The 21,737-nt window shown below is 34.2% G+C and overlaps 1 protein-coding gene across 1 annotated transcript; it reads left to right on the top strand.

Moving 5' to 3' along the window:
- The first annotated feature begins 4,745 nt into the window (after window positions 1-4,745).
- LOC126818263 (intraflagellar transport protein 74 homolog) lies at window positions 4,746-21,689 on the top strand. The gene is made up of 19 exons (XM_050545575.2): window positions 4,746-4,865; window positions 6,244-6,537; window positions 7,238-7,336; window positions 7,503-7,563; window positions 7,776-7,835; window positions 9,343-9,404; window positions 10,198-10,276; window positions 11,037-11,159; window positions 13,838-13,871; window positions 14,173-14,323; window positions 14,743-14,822; window positions 15,033-15,086; window positions 15,277-15,317; window positions 15,973-16,029; window positions 16,436-16,556; window positions 17,118-17,281; window positions 19,684-19,809; window positions 20,464-20,524; window positions 21,063-21,689. Coding segments are annotated over exons 1-19 (1,788 nt in total). The 5' UTR covers window positions 4,746-4,863; the 3' UTR covers window positions 21,182-21,689.
- Window positions 21,690-21,737: the final 48 nt, after the last annotated feature.

The following is a 21,737-nucleotide window of genomic DNA, read 5'->3' as shown; positions in this document are numbered from 1 at the left end:
TTGCCATGACATTGACTAAAATTGTTAGGCCCAGTCCCAAAAATTAAAAGCTCGGTTACACATCTGAAATTTTTTCGCGCCTGCGGCGCTCGATTCCATTATAACATCCTTCTTCCACTCCTCTGTTGTCTTATACTGCCTCGGCACAATCGTATTCACGGTTATACTGAACTGCCTAGTTATGTTAGTAGTACCACTGGCACTGCCAGTCTGGTGTGTGGGTCGTGGGGCGTCAGAATATACAAAAGTTCTGTCAACTCTTGCAAAACAGGCGGAATTGACAGGGGCAGATCTCGAGATTTTGTCTAATTGACTCACATTTCTGGTCCTCTCGTCCACAAGAATTTCTCCCAGCAATGACCTCAAATGCCAAGATATTGACTCAATTTTTCAAAATTTTCTCAGTGTTATAGGCACAATCATATATGACATAAACTTTATGTCAACTTAAATAAAACTGCTTTCCAGCGAGACAACGATCGGCAAACAACTATATAATTATACAATACCATCTATGTTCTACCGGGACGCTTCATGTTATAGCCAGTATTTTGTTGAAAGTCATTGTGGGGTGGGATTGTGGCTGGGGTGGCGCCCTAGATTTGCCCCCCCCCCCTTACCCCTATCTAGATCCGCTATACTGCACATGGTCCCTACAAAACTCGCACCTGTGGTGCTCGGCTCCTGACTGCGTAACTCGTACTAGGGGTATGGGCATCAGTCGGTCGCATTTTGACTAAACACCCCCCCCCCCCTCCAAAAAACAAAATCGTTATGTACGCCCCTGAGTGTGCTGTGAAGGATAATTTACCGGACAGCTGCATTTCTGCCTACTCTTCATCGAATTCCAACAGTCAAGGTATATGTACACATGACAGCAGTTTTTCGTCCCATCTGAACAACTAGAGGCTGTTCTTTACCAGGACCCCCATCTTGCAAACACCTGACCTGAAAAAGAACAGGGAATGTACGGGCTATTTCTATTTTTCTCGTTTTCTCTTGTCTAGTGACATTTATGAATTGTCAGATATCTTCTCACTGTCTCATATAACAAATGATACTTATTTATTACATTCAGTATGTAAAAACAACAAAATGAATATTTTATTTTATAACAAAATTATTAAATAGCCTGCATATGTGGAACCAAAAAACCCCAACAAAACGGAAGCTGGATTACCTATCCGTCAATTTAGAGCAAAGACGGGTTATATTTCAAAATAACCTTACGACTACAGATCGCAATTATTACCAAATTTCAATAAAGTTACAGATTATGTGAACACTGATAATATCACTGAGTACAGAACCTCGTTTAACATGGTGACTAGGCGGCCAAACTGTGCCGCCTACTGAGCCCAAAAGTTGAAGACTGGGCGGCAACATATATACATACGTTTTGAAAATCACTGACAAGGTTTACAAAATCGTCTTTCTGATTGTTTTATGTGTATATTTCTGTCTGCGGTGTTTTGATCTCGATTTTACAGGGTATTAATCAATCCATGGTTTAACAAGATGCCAAAACTAATCGTGTATCAAATCTCCGAAACTATTTTTTAAGTGCTCAGAAATCGAGTCTAAGGGAGTCAATTTTCAAAATTTTCGGGGGGAGGACCCCCCAGACCCCCCGCGCGGGCTCTCATGATCGCGCAACTCGCACCTACGGTGCTCGCGGGTCGTGCTTCGCCCGATGTTACCGCGCACGACCACATCCTTAGACGAGGCTCTGACTGAGTAGCCAAACTGTCGGCCACTTCCGGTACGCGGTTTCCGAGATATGGTAATCCGATGTCGCGGAAACTGCTGACCGGAAGTGGTCGAAATTTTGGCTTCTCTTAGGCACAATACTGGATCTTCAAATTCGTGCGAAATATTTTGATATAAGGATTGTGGTTTAGGGTTAGGGTAAAGGCTAGGACCTGCAGAGTTCGTCAAAGTCTCGAGATGTAAACAGGGCTAGCCCTAACCCTAACCCTGGGAGCATAATCTAGGCGGTACTGGATAACAGTTGGTGTCAAAATATTTCGCACGGTTTTGAAGATCCAGTATTGTGCTTGGATAGATAACACAAATGTTATCAAATTCTGTAAGTTTCATGGATATCGGTTCATAATTGCGGCAAATAGTCTCCGAATTGCCTTACTTAGTACCACGTGTGGCAAATAAATAGCCCCAGCCAATTTTATTTCGCCTGTGTCCCTCGTGATTTTCTCAGCGTGGTTGCTCCTTGTCAGTGGTGCAGGATCCATGATAGTTGAACTCCACGAAGAGATGGCAGAAACGCCTTTGGACATGAAGCCACTTTCATGTCAGGCAGTGGCTATATTGTTACGACGAGTTGTAAAAATAGTCCCCAGGCTAGCCTATTGTTACGACAATGCTTTCAGAGCCCTCCATCGGCGAAGTTAAAAACTGAATAGTCGTAAAAATAGTCCTGTGGCTATTGTTACGACCATCGATTTCTATTACTCCTCTAAATCAATGAATTTCAACTTCACTACAGGCCCGGATCCAGGGGGCCGTGCCCCCCCCCCCTCTAGTCCACGCCACTAATGCAAACCACTTAAATCACATTCCATAAACGATCAGCCCAGATGTTATGTTATAATTGTATAATCAACTTTTGTTTAAGCTGTGTACGTATGCTGTCCTTGCTGGATAAAATCTTATCTTAATCTTATCTTATACCTCTTCTCCGGAAATAATAACCTCCAATTGGAAACCAATAAAATAATACAATGGTGCCAAAATAATGCTATGATTATCAATGAATCAAAAACTAAATCAATGTTAATAGCTACAAACTATCAACTTAAAAATCCATTAAATAAACTTGACATTCAAATCAATAATAATCAAATTGAAAATATTTCTGAATTTAAACTTTTAGGTGTAATCATTGATAGAAATTTTTCTTGGAATAAACATACTGAATACATTTGTAAAACACTAAATAAAAAATTGTATCAACTGAAAGAGATAAAATCACTTCTTCCGTCAAACTTGTTAAAATTATTCTATTTTGGCCATTTTCAGTCACATCTAGATTATTGCTCCACCATCTGGGACACCTGTAGTAAAACATCTTTAAATTACTTACAGCGTGTGCCAAAATTGGCTTTTAAATTAATTAATGATAAACCACTACCGAAAAATTCAACCTTATCTACTTATGAAACCCTAGCTAAATCACTAAATATTTTAACCATTCAAAATCGGTTCACCTAAATTAGTTCATAAAAAATGCCCAAACTACTTAAACATGCATTATGCAAGAGCAAAATCTGCTTATTACAAGTCTTTCTTTAGGCCTGAAATGTTATCTAAATTATCAATTAGACACTAAAGGACAATTTTGGTGCCAGTCATTATCACATATGTGATAGAGCTGGTTAAACACATTCCAAATATAATTTATCTCAGAGATCATTGCTACGATAGCCGAGTAATACAGGTTTCCTGAATCGGAAGTGACGAACGCCAACGGAAAACGCGAGACACCTCTCTACATAACTGACTGGTGTGACGAATGATAACGGGTATACGGGCGAATTTCTGCTCACTAATAATTCCTTCGAAGACCAAAAGTTGTTGTGTGAGACTGTGAGAAAAACTGTATTACTCAGCTTTCGTAGTAATGATCTCTGAGATAAAATTATATTTGGAACGTGTTTAACCAGCTCTATCACATATGTGATAATGACTGGCACCAATATTGTCCTTTAATTAACTTATCCAGACCATAATAAACTCTCGATGTCAAGGCTAGCCTTCGATGTTGGCTGGATTAGATTCCTATATGCCGCTAACGGCCGTTGATAATTAAATCAGAAAAAGTGGATAATCGAGACTATGCTGTTTATATTAATGATTTTAGTAATGATGGCCGAGACTATGCAAAAATTTCACCCGCTTCTTTCTCGGCTCATAGTGGATCAATTTGACTGAGATTTTCAGCAAATTACCTTTACACTATCTAGTTTTTAACTATTATAGCGAGAACTGCCATCTCTTTATCTTATCTCCCATAATGTATCTTTAACTAATATTCTCATTTTTAAAAATACACCTTATACCAATATTATCTCCGATTTAATATTCCTCAACCTAATAAATCAATATATATTAAAATACATTGGACCTTGTCTCTGGAATAATCTACCTACCTCAATTAAAAACACACCTGTATTACTATTATCAAACTTTAAAGCGAATATTCTTTTAAAGATACATTCCTAACCTTAGTAAAACTTATGTACATAATTTTAATTCATAACAGAGAAGGTAGTTAACCTTACTGCATTTTTTTTTTTATATTTTAATTTTAATGTTTTTTATCTCTTTATTAGATAAGATAAGATAAGATTTTATTGCATCGAAACATCCATTTAGAACAGCATACAATATAAACGTGTACATAAAGATTATAACGATATGACAATTATTACACAAGACACAATATTGCATCGGAACCTCCCTTGAGGACAACATATACAAAATATACAGGTGCAAAAAAATTTATTTGATCTCATTGTTGTTCTTATATTGTTTTGTTATGTTTCAAGCCAAGGGCAGAATTGTAAAAAGGCCTGGCCTAATTTCTTACCCTAATAATAATAAATAAGTAAGAATAGCGCAGTGACGTAGGAACCAGCCTGACGTCATTTAGAGCAGGTCGTCCAGTCTAGTTATTCTTTCAATGACGACCGTCTTGTATGAACTTGTCTTTGGTTTTGTCAAGGGGGGTAACTCTCAAAGAAAAGCAACACATTCCTTTTCAGATCAAAGAAGTTGACGTTAGATACGGATGTAAAATAACAGAAACTTGTTGAATTGTTTTAATTAAGATAAACGGGAACAATGTAAGTACAATAATATCGAATTAAATAAATAGGTGTAAAGGGGGAGGGGGGGAGTCACCGAAGTGTTCTCATGGCCATGTCCTGGGTGCTGTAACTGTAACTACCGTAAGTAACTGTAAAATTGAAGACAATATATCTGGGTGGTGGGGTTGCCGGTTTCACAGAGGGCGATTTTTTTTATGGTTGACAATTTACGGGCCTGGTTATAACTGTTATATTATTCTCCATAATTTATAATGATACAAATATGGTATTGAGATGTGTATTTATGTCATATGACATTATTAACACTCTCTCGCCTCTCTTCTCTGGCTAGCTAGGGGTTGGATGTCCGAATGGTTAGCATGTGCGCGCTGTATCATAAGGCTTGTCATTGAGTCAACCTGGCGTGGTTTCGAATCCCTGGTTGTACGTGACAAGGAGTAGGGTTGCCTGTCCAACCTCGTGGGTTTTCTCTGTGTTCTCCGGTTTCCTCCCACTGCTGAAGACCCCTATACGCAAGCGAATTATTGAAATAAAATTAAACCATATGTTAGTCTCGAAATGACCTAGTTTGTGTCGAGTGCACGTTAAACCCCATTTCTCTCTCTCTCTCTCTCTCTCTGTCACATCACGGCAACTGCCTAAACTATCTAAATTCACTGTATCTTTGACGATTTGACCACCAATAGACAGAGCACATTGCACCACTGCTAGATAATATTCAGGTTGTGCCTTTGGCACACGTTGGTGGGGTGGGGCAGCTCGGCTGACTATTATTTGCATAGTCATGGTCATTCCCCCCCACTCCATCAACTAATTCAAGATTATGTTACCAACAGTTTTGTAATCATTAAATTTAAAGATACTGATACAGGTATTGTAAATTGTACAAGCAATACTACAAAAGACATGTTCCTTATTGTAATTGTAGCACGATTAGGTCATCATTTCGACCCACCGAATTTGTTTCTATCTGATAGTGATAGTTGTATATTTTTAATGAACCATAGAAATTAAATTATAGACATGCATTGCATTACTTACAAACATAATGAATTAGAAGCTCATCTAATGCTCTCACCCATTCATCTAGTTATCATTGATAGCTGTATTAATATTATTTAAGATTGGTTTGAAATATCTTGTACAATATACATGTAAATACTGTTTTTGGCATGAAATATTCTCCAGAAGTTTGAATTTGTTGACAATTGGTAGCGTACCTTATATTTTTAGGCTGTAGACTGTCAAGGAAATATATCTTTAGTTCATGACACAGAGACAGTAAGCTTAGCTTAGTATCAGTATGTAAATCAGGTTCAGTACATGTAATGTAAATGGTATCCATTTCACTACTACATGTACTTCTATATACTATACTATTATTACTTTTCAGGAGTAACAGACCACCAAGTAGTAGTGGTGCTAGGCCAATGACTGGTGCACGGGGTCAGTTGGGAACATCTGCTGGTCGTCCTGCTGGGACAGCTACAAGATTAACAACTGCCATGAATCCAGGAACTGCTCGACCGGGTACAAGGGGAGGAGCAGTAGCAGGAGGTGTGGCTTTAAATTCACAAGTTAATGTAGTAGACCGTCCTACAACCCAGCAAGGTCTAGGAGGAATGAAAACGGCAGCAAGGGGTAGAAGACAAGTTATGGACAAAACCTATTTCTTGGGTTTATTGAGGTAAATATTTAGTGTATTTATATATTTTACAGTTTAGAAATACATAACAGTCCAACAAACAAAATGAGAATGAAAAAAAAAAGAATACAAAGCTCTCAATACAATGAAACAGCTAATGGCAAAACCATCCACAATGACAAAATTGAACAGTAAATTGTAAGTTGACTGTTGAGATGGATATAAAACAATTGAAGTTGCCGCGTGACATCATCCAGTGCATCCTGAGATAAGGCTAGCAGCAAGTGGAATCAGATGTTCCAAAAAGAGTAAACATACCTTGCCTTGTTTATTATATTTAAGACACCATCGCAACCTGTAGCTATGGAGCCAATACTGGCCAGAGTTTCTTGAGACAACTATGCTCCAGTGAAATTTTCAATTCATAGTAACGCTTATAGAACAATAGTAATTTATAGCCTAAATTAGGAACAGTTTTGATAATTTTAATAATCATTAAAATGATTGAAGTTAATTTAGATTGGCTTATTTTCTTACTAGAAGGTTATTACCTTCTTCTATTATTAATTTTACATGTATTTCCAAATAGAAATTATAATCTGAAGAAGTAAAATTATTCAAACATAAAATTGTAAATCTTGTCTTTACCCATTAGCAGCAGTTACAATATATATGATCTATACCTTATGGTTACTGTTTAAATTTTTAGCTTCCTTCATATTTAATGTTGATTTCTCTACAGGAGTAAACTCAATGATCTTAATGGAGAAATAAATAATCTTAACAAAGACATTGAAAATACCAATGATGAAAACTCTAGTTTTCTTACATATGACAAAAGGTGAGCTACACAATCTTATAAAATCCTCTATTATAATGAAAAGTATTTAAAATCAGAATAATTTATTAATGGTAGTGTTCAACATTGTTATTAATCTAGTTGTTCATTTGATTAATTAAATTAAAATATATAGAAAATTGAGTGAATGTTGAACATTGTTTTTTAGAGCTGAAGTTTTGGCTGGAGAAATAAGAGATTTACAGGCTGAATTGGGAGATTATAATATTGTAAGTATGACAATATAGCCAGTACCGTAACACTGTTATTCTTCCAAGAACAAAGATGGAATAGGATTTTTTAATTTAATTTTTGTGGCTTTCTTTTACTTGTATAGGCTAATTACTTACATACACATACAATTGGTAGGGATATTCACGTGACAAATTAAATATCATTATTTTAATAAAAGTAATTTGTATATTTATATATGATTTTCCAGCTGGTAGACAAGTTGACAATTGATGAAGATATTCAAGATGTGGAATTTGATTGTAATAATGTAAGTTTGTTGATGAGGGGCTTACTTGTGGGTTTGGCAGTGTGCACATTCTATAATGTCTCTTATTTGAGTTGTTATATCATATTGTAGCACAAATTAGAAATTTCCTCGATTCTGATTGGTCGAAAAGTGTGGTCGAATGGACAATAAACCCCCTCTAAATTATCAAGGCAAATTACTGCGTATAAATATTACGGTGTACTTTTTTAAATTTTTGTGCTCAATGATCTTCCTCAACTCAAATCTTTATTTGGAAACATCTTCAAGAAATTTTGCACACATGACTATCACAACATTTTCAAACATCATCTTTTATGAAAACACATTTCTGAAATACATAAAAAAAAGTAGAAAATCAGTCATAAATTGAAATAAACTGTTTTCAGGTATCCAAATATATTCGTAACTAGGCAGTGACAGTGTTGAAAAATTTGTTTTCTTTTTTGGTAGGCTACCTTCACTCACCAATTTCTACTTAATCGGTGAATTTTTTTTTAAATCATGCTTTGATCAAAGTCTGACTAGCATGATCTACCTAATAATAAGTCATTTGTCACAATAAATCGCTTGAAAATATAATGTGGAAGTCAAAAATAGCAGCTGAAATATAGGCCAAAATTGACATTTGTTGACAACACGTCAGAACAGTATACATAGCAACCACTAGAATCTTAAAGGGGAAGACCAACGATTTTCAACAAGGTTTCCATAAAACTTAAAATAAATAATCCCCTCTGTAGCACAAGCAAAAAAGTTTTTGTAAGCGAGAAATTAATTTTTATGAAAACCGGAAGTGACATAGTTGGTTCAACACGCTCACAGGGCTCTATAGTAAGCATGCAGATTTGGCATAAGTTTACTGCTGTATTGTGTTCACGCGTCGTCCTTTGGCCAAAAATCTGATCAAATGGGCTGTTTATTAGGATATTGTAAACACGAATTTATGTTTTTTTAACGTTTAGTACACAAAGCCGTCGCGTAACTTCACTCATACTGAACAGTGCGCTGTGCCTCAATTCACACCACATGGCTAATTGTTTACATCACATGGTTTGATTGACAGCTTGCAAGTGACATATATTTCGTCTGCTTCGATGTTTTTGTGCTTTAAGCATGGTTAAATGGACAATAAACCCCCTCTAAATATGAAACAGGAAGTGTTATCTTCCAGCTGAATCAATATTGTTTAATAATGTCTATCAAAACAAGCTTATATTTTTATTAACAGAAGGATATATGCAAATTCAAAAATAATCATAAAAGTAATCAGAAAGTAACCATGATTACAGTATAATTTGAACAATAATCGATTAAATTACAATTACATGTAATCAGAAAATGTCTGATTACAGATTACATTTGATTACTTGAAATTTTTTAATTTTTAATTACGATTACTGATTTTGATTACCCCGGGTAAAACACATATAAAGAATACAAAGAAAAACCAATCTATTTTAGACAATTTCAATGTTAGCATTATGCTGGTTCTATCTTTTCTATTTAGTTGAAAGCTCAAAATGATCGGGATTCTAAGAAAATAGAAGAAATGTTTGAAGTAAAAAAACAGTAAGTTATTATGACTATTTCATCAATTCCTGAAAAACAAAATTTTTCTGATTTTAAATGTTGCCTGAAGTTCTTTTAAGTGATTTGAATAAATGATTTTACACTCTCGATGGACATTCTGTAGAATACTCAGTGCTGTCTGTCAATTGATTGTGTGATCTCTGTTGAGGGATATTGAGACACTTATATTATGAGTTTTGCATACGTAATTTCTTTAGAAGCTATACTTCATATTAACTAAGAATTTCCGTCTTAAAGTAGCTAAGTCTAACTCAGTAATCATCCAAAGTCTTACACGTTGAAAATACGTTGTCAATTCAAATCAACATTGATGTTGTGATCTTACCTGGAAAAGGTAGGCTTCTCATATCCAGTATTTAAGATAAAATAAACATTTAACCATTGGTACACGAATTGTGTACCATAGTATGTTCCAGTGTCAGTGTCAGAAAGAACAAGGCTAGGCATATTCCACAACTCATGTCAAAAGGTGACGTCATATCTTATCTGGAGAGCATGCGCAATAGATTGGAATAACCAGACGCTAGAAATTGCTATACGGTTGAGACTCATGCCGTATTTCACTGGACATAACTGATTTGAAATTAAGAGTCGAAACGGAAACAATTGAATGTAAATCAGTTTATACACAATCAGATTACATTATTATATGCTTTGTGACCCATTTGGTTCAATTTCTAGGTCTTAAATATTAGCGATTTAGCTCCTTTCAACTGCTTAAAGTGATAATAATCATCAAAACTTCATTTGCTACTCTATTGCTTAATTAAAGGAAAGAAGAATATATAGCTCAGTTGGAAATGGAAATAGACCAAGAAAAACGTATGGCTGATAATTTGGTTAATGACATGGTAAGCACTGAAAATGAAATGTTTATTCCTGACTGTAATCAGAAGTAGAAGATTTGTAAATAATATCTAATCTGTGCTTTTTTAAGTCTAGTTCATCTTTCGGGTAGTCTTGGATGACATAAACCTTTAGGTAGAAGAAGTATTGGGTCATTCCATGTCAAGTGGACCAAATTTTGGAAAGTTGGGAACATGACCCCCTCCAAAAAATTTATAAAAAATATATGTTATAGTACATGGACTTAAGCTAACAAATCCAAAATTATTCCTCTCTTGGTCAAAAATTGGCTGAGATATGGCCATTTGAAATTAAGGTACTGAAACATATCTTAAATTCAGTAAAATATTTTCAGGTTTTCGAGTGCTTTAAATGCACATTTCTAATAGGAGTAGAACTCTCTAACTTTGTAATCTAAGACAACATTTTCAGGATTTCCACAGCCTCTGGCAAAGTCACTATTGCATACACAATCCTGAAAAATAAAGTGAATTGTTCATTTGTTCCACATTTTGCCACCTGGTGACATGAACAGTATGCATTGGACAATGAGTGTGATGCTAAATTCATAATCTAAACCAAAAGCTGTCTCAGATTACAAAGTTACTATAACATATATTTTGTATAATTTTTTTCGAGGGGGTCATGTTCCCAGCATTGGTCCAGTTGATATGGAATGACCCTATTGTTTATGTAAATGATTAACTGAAAATCATATATATAGCTTGATTTGAGGTATCAATAATATCTATGTTTTTTTTATAGGATCCTAAACTGAGACAGAAATATCAGAAACTGAAGACATTAAATGATCACTTGCTGAAACAAACAGAAATAGGTCAACAAGAACTTGATCAGCTTAATTCTAAAATTGAAACTTTACAAGAGGTATGTGAACTTTTAAAAGACACATCTAATCTGTTTAGCTGTGTACAAAATACAGTAAACGAAGGAAATTGTTACATAAACTACATTGGGCTTAGCTAGTCATGTGATTAGTTTACTAGACTCCTGTTCAAAACATTGGCTCACTAACCCTCGACAGTTGTAATTTGGAATAAGAGGAGGAAGTAGTGCCGCTGTCCGGGCAAAATTTCCTTCAAAACATACTGTATGGCATATTCCTGTCATCATTAGCCCAATCGGTGCAGAAAACCCCCATTTCACTTCATGTTCATTTCAAAACATTGTTGGGTTTTAAGAGGTAAACTGAAATTCCGGTGCAAGTAGAACCAAGGTTCTGTTTATAAATTTGTAGTGCACATACAATATGCCTTCTCTATTTTATTCATAAAGCTACATTGGTTTCCAGTAGTTGAACATGTTGAGTTCAAAGTGTTATTTACTATATTTAAGATTGTGAACGTTCTAGCACCGTCATATCTCTGCAAACTCGTCGACGTCAGGCGCCCAGAAAAAGCCATCCATTTTACCCAAGCACAATCACTTGCCTACACCAAAGGTCGAGCAAAACATTAAATTTTACGGTGACCGAATCTTCTCATGATATGCCCCTATCTTATGGAATGGACTGCCATGCGAAATTAGAGCCATGATAAACATTGAAACTTTCAAAAAACTAATCAAAACCCGTTTTTTCCGACACCATTTCGAATGTTAATTTTTTTTTTTTTTAACATATCTTTTTACAATTTTACTGAAATTTCCTCTTAATGTAGTTTTATTATCTGTAACAATCTTATTTTAATTTTTATATTTTAAATTTTACGGTGACCAAATCTTCTCATGATATGCCCCTATCTTATGGAATGGACTGCCATGCGAAATTAAAGCTGTGATGAACATTGAAACTTTCAAAAAACTAATCAAAACCTGTCTTTTCCGACGCCATTTCGGATGTTAATTTTTTTATATTTTTCTTAAACATATCTTTTTACAGTTTTACTGAAATTTCCGCATAATGTAGTTTTATTATCTGTAACAATCTTATTTTAATTTTTATATTTTGTAAAGCGTGTAGCTTATTGCAATTTTGCTGAAATTTTCCTCTTATGTAGTTTTATTATCTGTAACAACATTATTTTAATTTTTATATTTTATAAAACGCGTTGAAAATGTGCCATGCTTTTTACTGTGTAAATTGTTATGTTTTAGAATGCGCTATATAAGAATGTATTATTATTATTATTATTATTATTATGCTATTTATTCTAATTGATAGTCTACATTTTTATACGTCCGTGTTCTTGTGAAAACTCTACAGACTATATTTATCATCCGATCTGTATCAAATTTATATGCATTGTTTAACTTGGTAAAATGAGGAAGCAAATTTAATTTCAGCATTTTCCGTTAATTTCTTATGGAGTTATGGTCCTTGTTTCACTTTGTGAACGCTCTAACAACAAAAGTTATCATCCGATCTGTATGAAATTTATACGCATCATTTAAATTAGAAAAACGAAGAAGCCTATTGAATTTCATCCATTTCCGTTTATTACGTCTAGAGTTATGAACCTTGCTTCACGTTGTTGAACCTTGTGAATGCTCTAACGACGCCAGTTATCATTCGATCTGTATGAAATTTATATGCATTATTTAAATTAGTGAAAAGAAGAAGCCTATTGAGTTTTATCAATTTCCGTTTATTACATCTAGAGTTATGGCCCTTGTTTTGCTTTCTTGAACCTTGTGAATGCTCTAACGACACCAGTTATCATCCGATCTGTACGAAATTTTATATATGCATCATTTAAATTAGCGAAACAAAGAACCCTATTGAACTTCATCAATTTCGGTTTATTATGTCTAGAGTTATGGCCCTTGTGTTGCTTTGTTGAACCTTGTGAACACTCCAACGACAAATGTTAACATCCAATTGGTCTGAAATAAATATGTCATTTAAATTAGTGAAACAAAGAAGCCTATTGAATTTCAGCAGTTTTCGTTAATTACGTCTGCAGTTATGGCCCTTGTTTCACTTTGTTGAACCTTGTGAACACTCCCACGACAAAAGTTATCAATCTATCTGTATGAAATTTATATGCGTCATTTAAATTAGTGAAACGAAGAAGCCTACTGAATTTTAGCAATTTCCTTTTATTACATCTAGAGTTATGGCCCTTGTTTCACTTCGTTGAACCTAGTGAATGCTCTAACGACAATTTGTCTGAAATTCATGAGTCATTTAAATTAGTGAAACAAAGAAGCCTAGTGAATTTCAGCCATTTCCTTAATTACGTCAAGAGTTATGGCCCTTGCTTTACTTGGTTGAACCTTGTGAACTCTCCAAAAACAAAAGTTTTCATGCAATCTGTATGAAATTTATATGCATCATTTAAATCAGTGAAACAAAGAAGCCTGTTGAATTTCAACAATTTCTGTAAATTACTTTCAGCCCTTGTTTTAGTTTGTAATACCTTGTGAAATTTTCTTATAAATGCCCCCAATTATCTGCAAAAAAATAGATATACGACAACCCTTGTGGACTGCTCAGATGATTTAGCTGCTGTGGGCATATGTTTCGTTGCCTGGCAACCTATCTTTTTAGAAAAAATAGACCCAAGATTTCTATATTTATTTCATACAAATTTTTATGTTTTCAGGATTTGTCCATGTCTCAAGTGAAACAAGAAGCTGGTAATTGTATATTTTAGTAATATTATACTCTACTCATCTTATTGTGGTAGCCTTGTCATGCCCATACTCTTCAATATACTCAGGACACCACTCACTAATCGTTTTTCCCATACTTTGACAAACCTGTATAAAGACGGTAGTACTAGATAATCACACCTCTTAAAATATAAAAATACTTACATAATATAATCATAACAATTTAACACAAGGACAAACATTTGTGACAAATTGGTCCTGATATCTATATATTATTATTAATTATAATTACTACTGTATACATTACTATGTTTTGTGTTTATAGTAAGATTATATGAACAAATACATGAGTTGACATCAAAGAGAGACAGTTTAATAGAAGAGTCTAAACAACGTGGTTCACCTGCTGAAGAAAGAGAGAAATTATTAAAACAAGTTAAAGAAGATAATCAGGAAATTGCTAGTATGGAGCGACAGTAAGAACAGTTTATGGTTGAATTCTTTAAAATAAAGCTGGACACAATTTGTTTTTAGTTGGACACAGGAAAAGAATAATTTTCAGGAATTTATATTTGTTTAATGAAAATTGGTGCAAATTAATGTCTCTAAAAATACACAAAGCTTATGAGAAATTTGTCATTCTAGTTGACAATGATTTGACTACCAGTAGTAGTTTGTCATTCTAGTTGACAATGATTTTACTACCAGTAGTAGTACTACTAGATACAAGTACACTTTTTGTAGAACAGGTCAGTAGATCTTAGAAAATACACTTGACTCAATATTTTCTGATCACTTTACAATTTGTCTATCTGTCCATATTTCACTGGAGGTTTTTCTGATGTCTTGTCAAGTTTTGTGTTTTCTTTTAAAGTATATGTTTTTATATTTGTAGAATAAAAGAAATAAATGAGAAAATAGAAAGTTTACAGGATGACATTAACCAGTATGATATGGATATTGAAGAAAATCAAGGTAAATATTTAGTAATATCTTCCCTAAAAAAAATATCTATTCCCCGGTACACCTCATCGGTAACCTTTCAAATCAGCTGATTGTAAAGTATTAATAATTAATCTGTTACATGTATGAATATTGACTGTTGTTTTATTTAGAAATCGGTATGGAATGGTAGAAAATCATTCTTAATGTAAACATAATTACTAAAAAAATGTTTTTTTTCAGGAGAAAAAAATCAAAAATATAAAGAGTTAAGGAAAAGAGAAGAAACAATGGATGGTATGTGTTGAATATATATTTTGGTTGATGATTATTTATGGAAATCCAAAATTATTCAGCTGAAAATATTCATAAAACATAATCAAATCATCTAGTTGCCATTGGCATCAGATATTTTATTATGTTACTCTACTGAAAATACAAAAAAAGTGGATGTATACATTTCATCCATTCTTGCATATGTTTTCAGAGTTTTTGGATACTTTCGAAGATACCAAAGCTCAAGAACTTGTAAGTAGTTTACTTTTCATGTAAGAAGGTATTGACCAAGTAATATTTCTGAAAGGTCAAACTTTCTTTGTTTATTAATGTTGTAAAATATATTGTTGATTTGATAATGTCTATGTGGTTTATTTTAATTTATAAGTATACTGCCGTCTTCTCTATTCATCCATTGACAAGGAGTAGGGTCGCCTGTCCAACCTCCTGGGTTTTCTCCGGGTCCTCCGGTTTCCTCCCACTACTAAAGACCCCTATGCGCAAGCGAATTATTAAAATAAAATTAAACCATATGTTAGTCCCGAAATGACCTAGTTTGTGTTGTGTGGACGTTAAACCCCATTTCTCTCTCTCGCTCTCTCTCTCTATTCATCCATACATTCATTCACTTTGCTTGTCAGCATTCTACAGAGGTGAGTTTGGAACAAATTTGCAGTGAATTTTGATTAGGTGATCAAAGGAAGAACTTGTCAAAAATCTGAAATTTACAAAATTGCAAAACTCCCACCCTTATTTACGATTTCACACTTTAAGGATTGTGCCACAATACAGGATATAAAAAAAAATCAAAAGGAAACTTCTCTAGAAACTAGACAGTGGTGATGTCTAGGGAGAAGTAAACTGCTACACCATTATAATACATGTACATATTTTGTTTTTTTTACAGAAAAGAATGACTGAACTACAAGGAGCCATTGTTAACTCTCTAGAACATGTCAGTAGGGTAAGTCATTAGTGTAATGTGTATTTAATGAGATAATGTTCCATTCACCATCTGATTCAAACATTATCCATTTTAGAGTAAAAAGTAAGGTGTTAACTGAGGTGCATTTCCATGAACATCTCTGCTTATTCCATTATGTTTTATCTTAGTCTATGAAAAGAATTAAGAAATGTCTGATATCAATCATGGTCAGCAATAATAAGAAGTTTTAGTATGTTTTCATTCATGAATCTCCATACCGGAAGTCTAAACATGGCTTTTAACTACCATTATAGATGTTTTACAAATCTAGCTAGCTCCTTTATTCTCACCCACCATATGTTGAACGAAATTAATCGAAATAAGTCAAAAATAATTAATAAGTATACATGTTCAGCTTAATTTATGATAAACATGTAAATTATAGAACATGGGAAGATTTGGAAGTTTGCCTACACCAGGAGAACTTGCTACAATGAAGGATGATTTGGCTTTTAAAGAAGATGAGATGAAGAAATCAGAAACAACAACTATTGGATTGGCTTCAGGTACATTGTTATACACATCTACATCAAGCTTCAGATTCAATTCATTTTTAATTCAGTTCAACTATGGAATATCATATTACCAAAATATGCTGTATAATTACACACAACATTGTATCGAATACATTATACCATAAAACTAAATCTAAGTGATTTGGTACTTTTAAGTTAAAACTCTCTTACTTTAACTGTGATATATTGTATACACCCAACAGATTTATATATATATAGACAGGATTTCAATTTCACTCAATTAAAACCAACCACGATGTTTCATTGAATAAGGCACTGGCTCGCTAGTTAGATCTTGGTGTTGGCCCGAGAAACTGAGGTGCACATAAAAGAATCCTTTACAGTTGGAATTCAATTGCTGTCTGGACAAATTTCCCTTATAGCACACTGTATGTCATATGCCAGTCTTCATTAGCCTTGTTGGTACAGAATAGTAGGATGCTAACCCCCATTTCATTCATTCAAATTTTCAAAAGTAAGTATATATGTTATCATAAAGCTATTTTCTATAACAGCAATATTATATTTGAATGTACACAATATGATTTTCAGAGAGAGACAAGCTTGAACAAGACTTAAAGAAATTGGATGTAATGGAAGAGAAATTGCATGCCGAGTTGAGTGTTTTAAAAGAAAAATCAGTCACAATGCAGAGAGATATAGTTATATATTCTGATTTGGACAAGTTGAAAGAGCAAGCAGAAGAAAAGAAACAGGTATATGAAACTAGATAAAGTACTGGTCAGATTAAATGAAGTTAGAAACCCTAAAATGGTTGACATTATTGTCCCTTGCTATTCGAAGAAAGCAGGGGACTGTAAATATGGTTCCGTTCGTCAGTCCGTTAAGCCAGAACAGTGGTTCCCAAGTATTTGTTGGTTGCGACCCCATTCCAGAAACCATCATCTGATCGCGACCCCTCAAAGAACAAAGTCACCTTTTACAATGAAACATATCATTTACCGATCAAAATATTGTAATGAGTGACTGAGGAAACAAATCATGAGGTTGAGAGAGGAAAGACGATTGGCAATGTGGCAAGAAGTGAATAGATCACTCTGAGATTTATATGCTTTTCATGAGTTGTCCACCACAACCCCACAAAAAGTGCTCTGTGACTCAAGCTGGGGTCAGGACCCTAAGGTTGGGAACCAAAGAGCTACAATGTTAGAAATTGGTGTACGTGTTTATTATGTTAATGCCTTGATGCAGTTTGAAGCGGAGATAAGCAATTTGATTGGTTGGTGCTTTGGGACACGATAACTTTAGTTCTAGTTAAGTGAGAGTGATGAAACTTGGTGTATATTTTCATAACATCAATACCTTGAATAAGTTCGATAATGAGTATTTTCTGCTCAGCGTAAGCAGAGTGATAAGCAATTTGATTGGTCAAGTCTTTGGGACACAATAGCTCACGTTCTAATTGAAGTAGAATGTTCAAACTTGGTGTAGGTGTTTATAAGGAGAATGATTTGATGAACATTTTTTGCAGAGATAAGCAATTTGATTGGTTGATGCTTTGGAACATGATAAATTTAGTTCTAATTAAGCGAGAGCAATGAAACTTATAGTTTCATTACAGCATTACCTTGACTAAGTTTGATAATAAGCATTTTCTGCTCAGGGTGAGCAGAGCGATAAGCAATTTGATTGGTTGATCATTGGGGCTAGATAACTTTGATTTTAATTGAGTGAGAGTGGTGAAACTTTGTAGTTTCATTACATCAATACCTTCACTAAGTTCAGTCATGAGAATTTTCTGCTTGGCTAAGTAGCGACTTCAATCTGATTAGTCGTGACGACTTTGGAACACAATAACTCTCCTTATTGAGGTAGAATATTCAAACTTGGTGTAGGTGTTTATTAGGTGAATGCCTTGACAGTGTTTGATTATGCGTATTTTCCACTAAGGCTAAGCAGGGATAAACAATTTGATTGGTTGGGACTTTGGAACACTATAACTGTGGTTGTAATTGGATGAGAGTGATGATGAGAATGTAGCGATAAGCAATTTGATTGGTCAAAACTTAGGAACATAACAACTCTACGATTACTTTGGTTCTGATTGGGTGAGAGTTATGAAACTCTGAGTATAGATTCATTACATCAATAGTCTATACCTTGTTTAAGTTCGATGATGAGAATTTTCTGCTTAGACTAAGTAGCGATAAGCAGTTTGATTTGTCATAACTTTGGAACATAACAATTCTACTTTAAATTGAACTAATTTCTTTGGTCGATGCTTTGGGACAAGATGACTTTGAGTCTGACTTATGGAGAGTGATGAAACTTAGTGTAGAGTTTCATTACCAAGTACATGTACTCCAAAACCTTGACTGAGTTTGATCGTGAACATTTTCTGCTTAGACTAAGTATAGATAATCAGTTTAATTGCTTGATTCTTTTCAAAAAGATACATGTTCAATTAATTAATTGTGTGGTCTATTTATTTTGGGTTGTGGCAGGGGATATCAGCCTCACTGTGGGCTTCTTTAAAATACTATCAGGGCCATTGCAGAAAATGTCATTAGTCTCATTTCCATTATATGTAAAAAAAAAATTAGTTTTGTCACAATGTGCGTTTGTTGAAACATTTTCTGGTTATTTTGAAATGTTAAAAAATTGGTCAAAAGCAATAATGATTGATATGTAATTATTGGGAGACAATATTTAGATTATGTGATTAATTTCATGTAATATATTCAGAAGAACCTTATATTTATTCTGAAAACCACTATTAACTATGCCAGTGGTGGGCAAACTCTAAATGAAATAGAAAATCGAAATTGCTTATTGTTGGGCCCAAACTCTAAAGAGGCTTACTCTCTGTAGGATCAATAATCTTTGTAGGTCTATTTATAGCTTACACTGTCACTCAGTGACATAGTTGCCTAATTGACGCCACTTGACTTGGGCCTACTTTGATTTTTCGCTGAATATAACTATGGAACCAAATAAAAAGCGCAGAAAAGGTGCTTTGTTCCGTATTACTTTATCCAACAAAATGACATTTCATAATCCTTGTTGGCCCTTGCTTCGTTTCCAAACTTTGTGTTTGGCCCTCCATCTAAAAAGTTTGGCCACCACTGAGCTATGCAATCTTGCATTAAAATTTCAGAAATTACAAGATGATCGAGTTATTCTACAAAAACGTAGAGAAGCCTTCAAAAAGCATATTCAACAGATGACTGCTAAATATGAAGGATTGAAATCTCAGTTAAATGATAACGAAACATATACACAAGTAAGTTTAAATCTGTTGCACTCTCATTGTTAGCATTTGATGCTATGGAATATAATTCACTGTGCCCCACCTTTGAAGAAATAGGTTTGTTTATCTGTCACACTTTTTTGGTGTAGGATTTCAGTAGGTGAATGTTTTGCCTGATTTCGATGATGAGGGTTTTCCACTTAGGCTAAACAGAGATAAGCAATAAAATTCGTCAATAACTTTGGTTCAAATTGAGTGAGGTGAAAAAGTGCGATAATGAGCATTTTCGGGATAGATCAAGCAGAATGATATGCAATTTGATTTTTCAATGCTTTGGAACATAACTTTTTATTGAGTGGGGGTTCTTTAATGAGCATATCCTGCACAAGTTAAGCATAGGGATAAGCAATTTGATTGCTTGATGTTTTGCCAAACCATAAATGCATACATAATTAACGACAACAATTTATTTATTTCGAATTAAGACAGGGACGTCAGTTTTACTGTTGGCGTGTTTGCATAAAAAGCACAGCTTTGCAGATACTGTTTACTGGGGCAGTCACTGCAACTTCAATGCCTATTTTGATGTTTCGGAGAAACGTTTTTACAGATATATTTGGCCATATAAATTTAAATAGCTGTACTGTATTAATACATATTATTATGTAAACATATTCATTTTTACAGTTGGCTAATTTGGAGAGAAAATGGCAGCACCATGAACAGAACAACTTTTCAATGAAAGAATGTATCCTTAAGAATATTATAGTTTCAAAATATACTGAACAATACAAAATACTGGAATGTTTATTGTTTATTTTGAATGTTTTGTTGAATGTGACACGAAGAAAGTCATGTGGCAGTTCTTGATAATATATGATAAATGATTACTGATATTAATACTCTTGATCCAAAAACATTTTATATTATTAAGTTGAGCTGGCCAGACTTTTTATGATTGTTGGAGGGTTGATTGGCTGAACATGTGCTTTAGATCATGAAGACTGTCATTGAGTAGACAAGGAGCAGGGTTGCCTGGATAACCTCAAGTCCTCCGGTTTCCTCCCACTGCTAAAAGACCCTTACGTGCATGCAACTTATTGAAATAAAAATGTACCATATGTTAGTCCCAAAATGAGTTGAATGACATTAAAGCCCATTTCTCTCTTTTTACAATTTCTGGGCTCACTGATTTATTGCCAGGCAAAAAAGTGTAGAACAGCATGGACGACACAGCTGCTGGTGGATGTATTTACTTTATATGTTTTCCTTAATGTAGAACCCAGTCATTGCAACTCGTACTATGGAATGTGATTACAGACCACTGAGTAAACAATTTTATTCTATGATGGATGAGTACAATCAAATATTACAAGACAAATTAGCAGGAAAGAAAGGCATGTGAAGCAATAGTAAATATCATGTACATAAATCAACATTCCATCCTTAAATTATATTGTAGTCTTAACTTAATTGCTTGTTTAAGATCATTAAAAATTTAAAACATATAAATTATTTTTTGCTCAAGACTGTAGTTTAGTATGTCGAGAGGTGAAGGAAAATAACAGCCATTTTTCTGCTTAAAATATCCCGAGGGTGATCGATAGTTTGACCTGAATTAAAATCTGTAATCAATATTTTAAAAACATTATTTTGGATGCACTCCCACCCAAAAAAAGGGTTCGGTTTCCTGTAACGAATGGAAAATAGTGTAGTGTCGGTAGGTAGGTTTTTTTGTTTTTTTTCTCTTTTTTTTAATGCTACATTGTTAGATCTAGTAGTAGATCTACCGTAGCAACTAGCATAATATTCTGTGCGAAATAAATCTTCAATTTTATGTTAGGTTGAGTCGGCGCTGAGGAACATGAAGCACGAATAGATAGGTGGATGGAATTCTTGGATAATTGTTTAAAATGTATCAGAGTCTAGGTTTTGTAATGGGTCGGTCGGGTTACCGAAAA

The sequence above is a fragment of the Patella vulgata genome, chromosome 4, assembly GCF_932274485.2.
Source record: "Patella vulgata chromosome 4, xgPatVulg1.2, whole genome shotgun sequence".
In the NCBI taxonomy this organism is placed as follows: Eukaryota; Metazoa; Mollusca; class Gastropoda; family Patellidae; genus Patella; species Patella vulgata.
The sequence above is the reverse complement of the archived record's forward strand: the minus strand, read 5'-3'. Positions and strand labels throughout refer to the sequence as shown.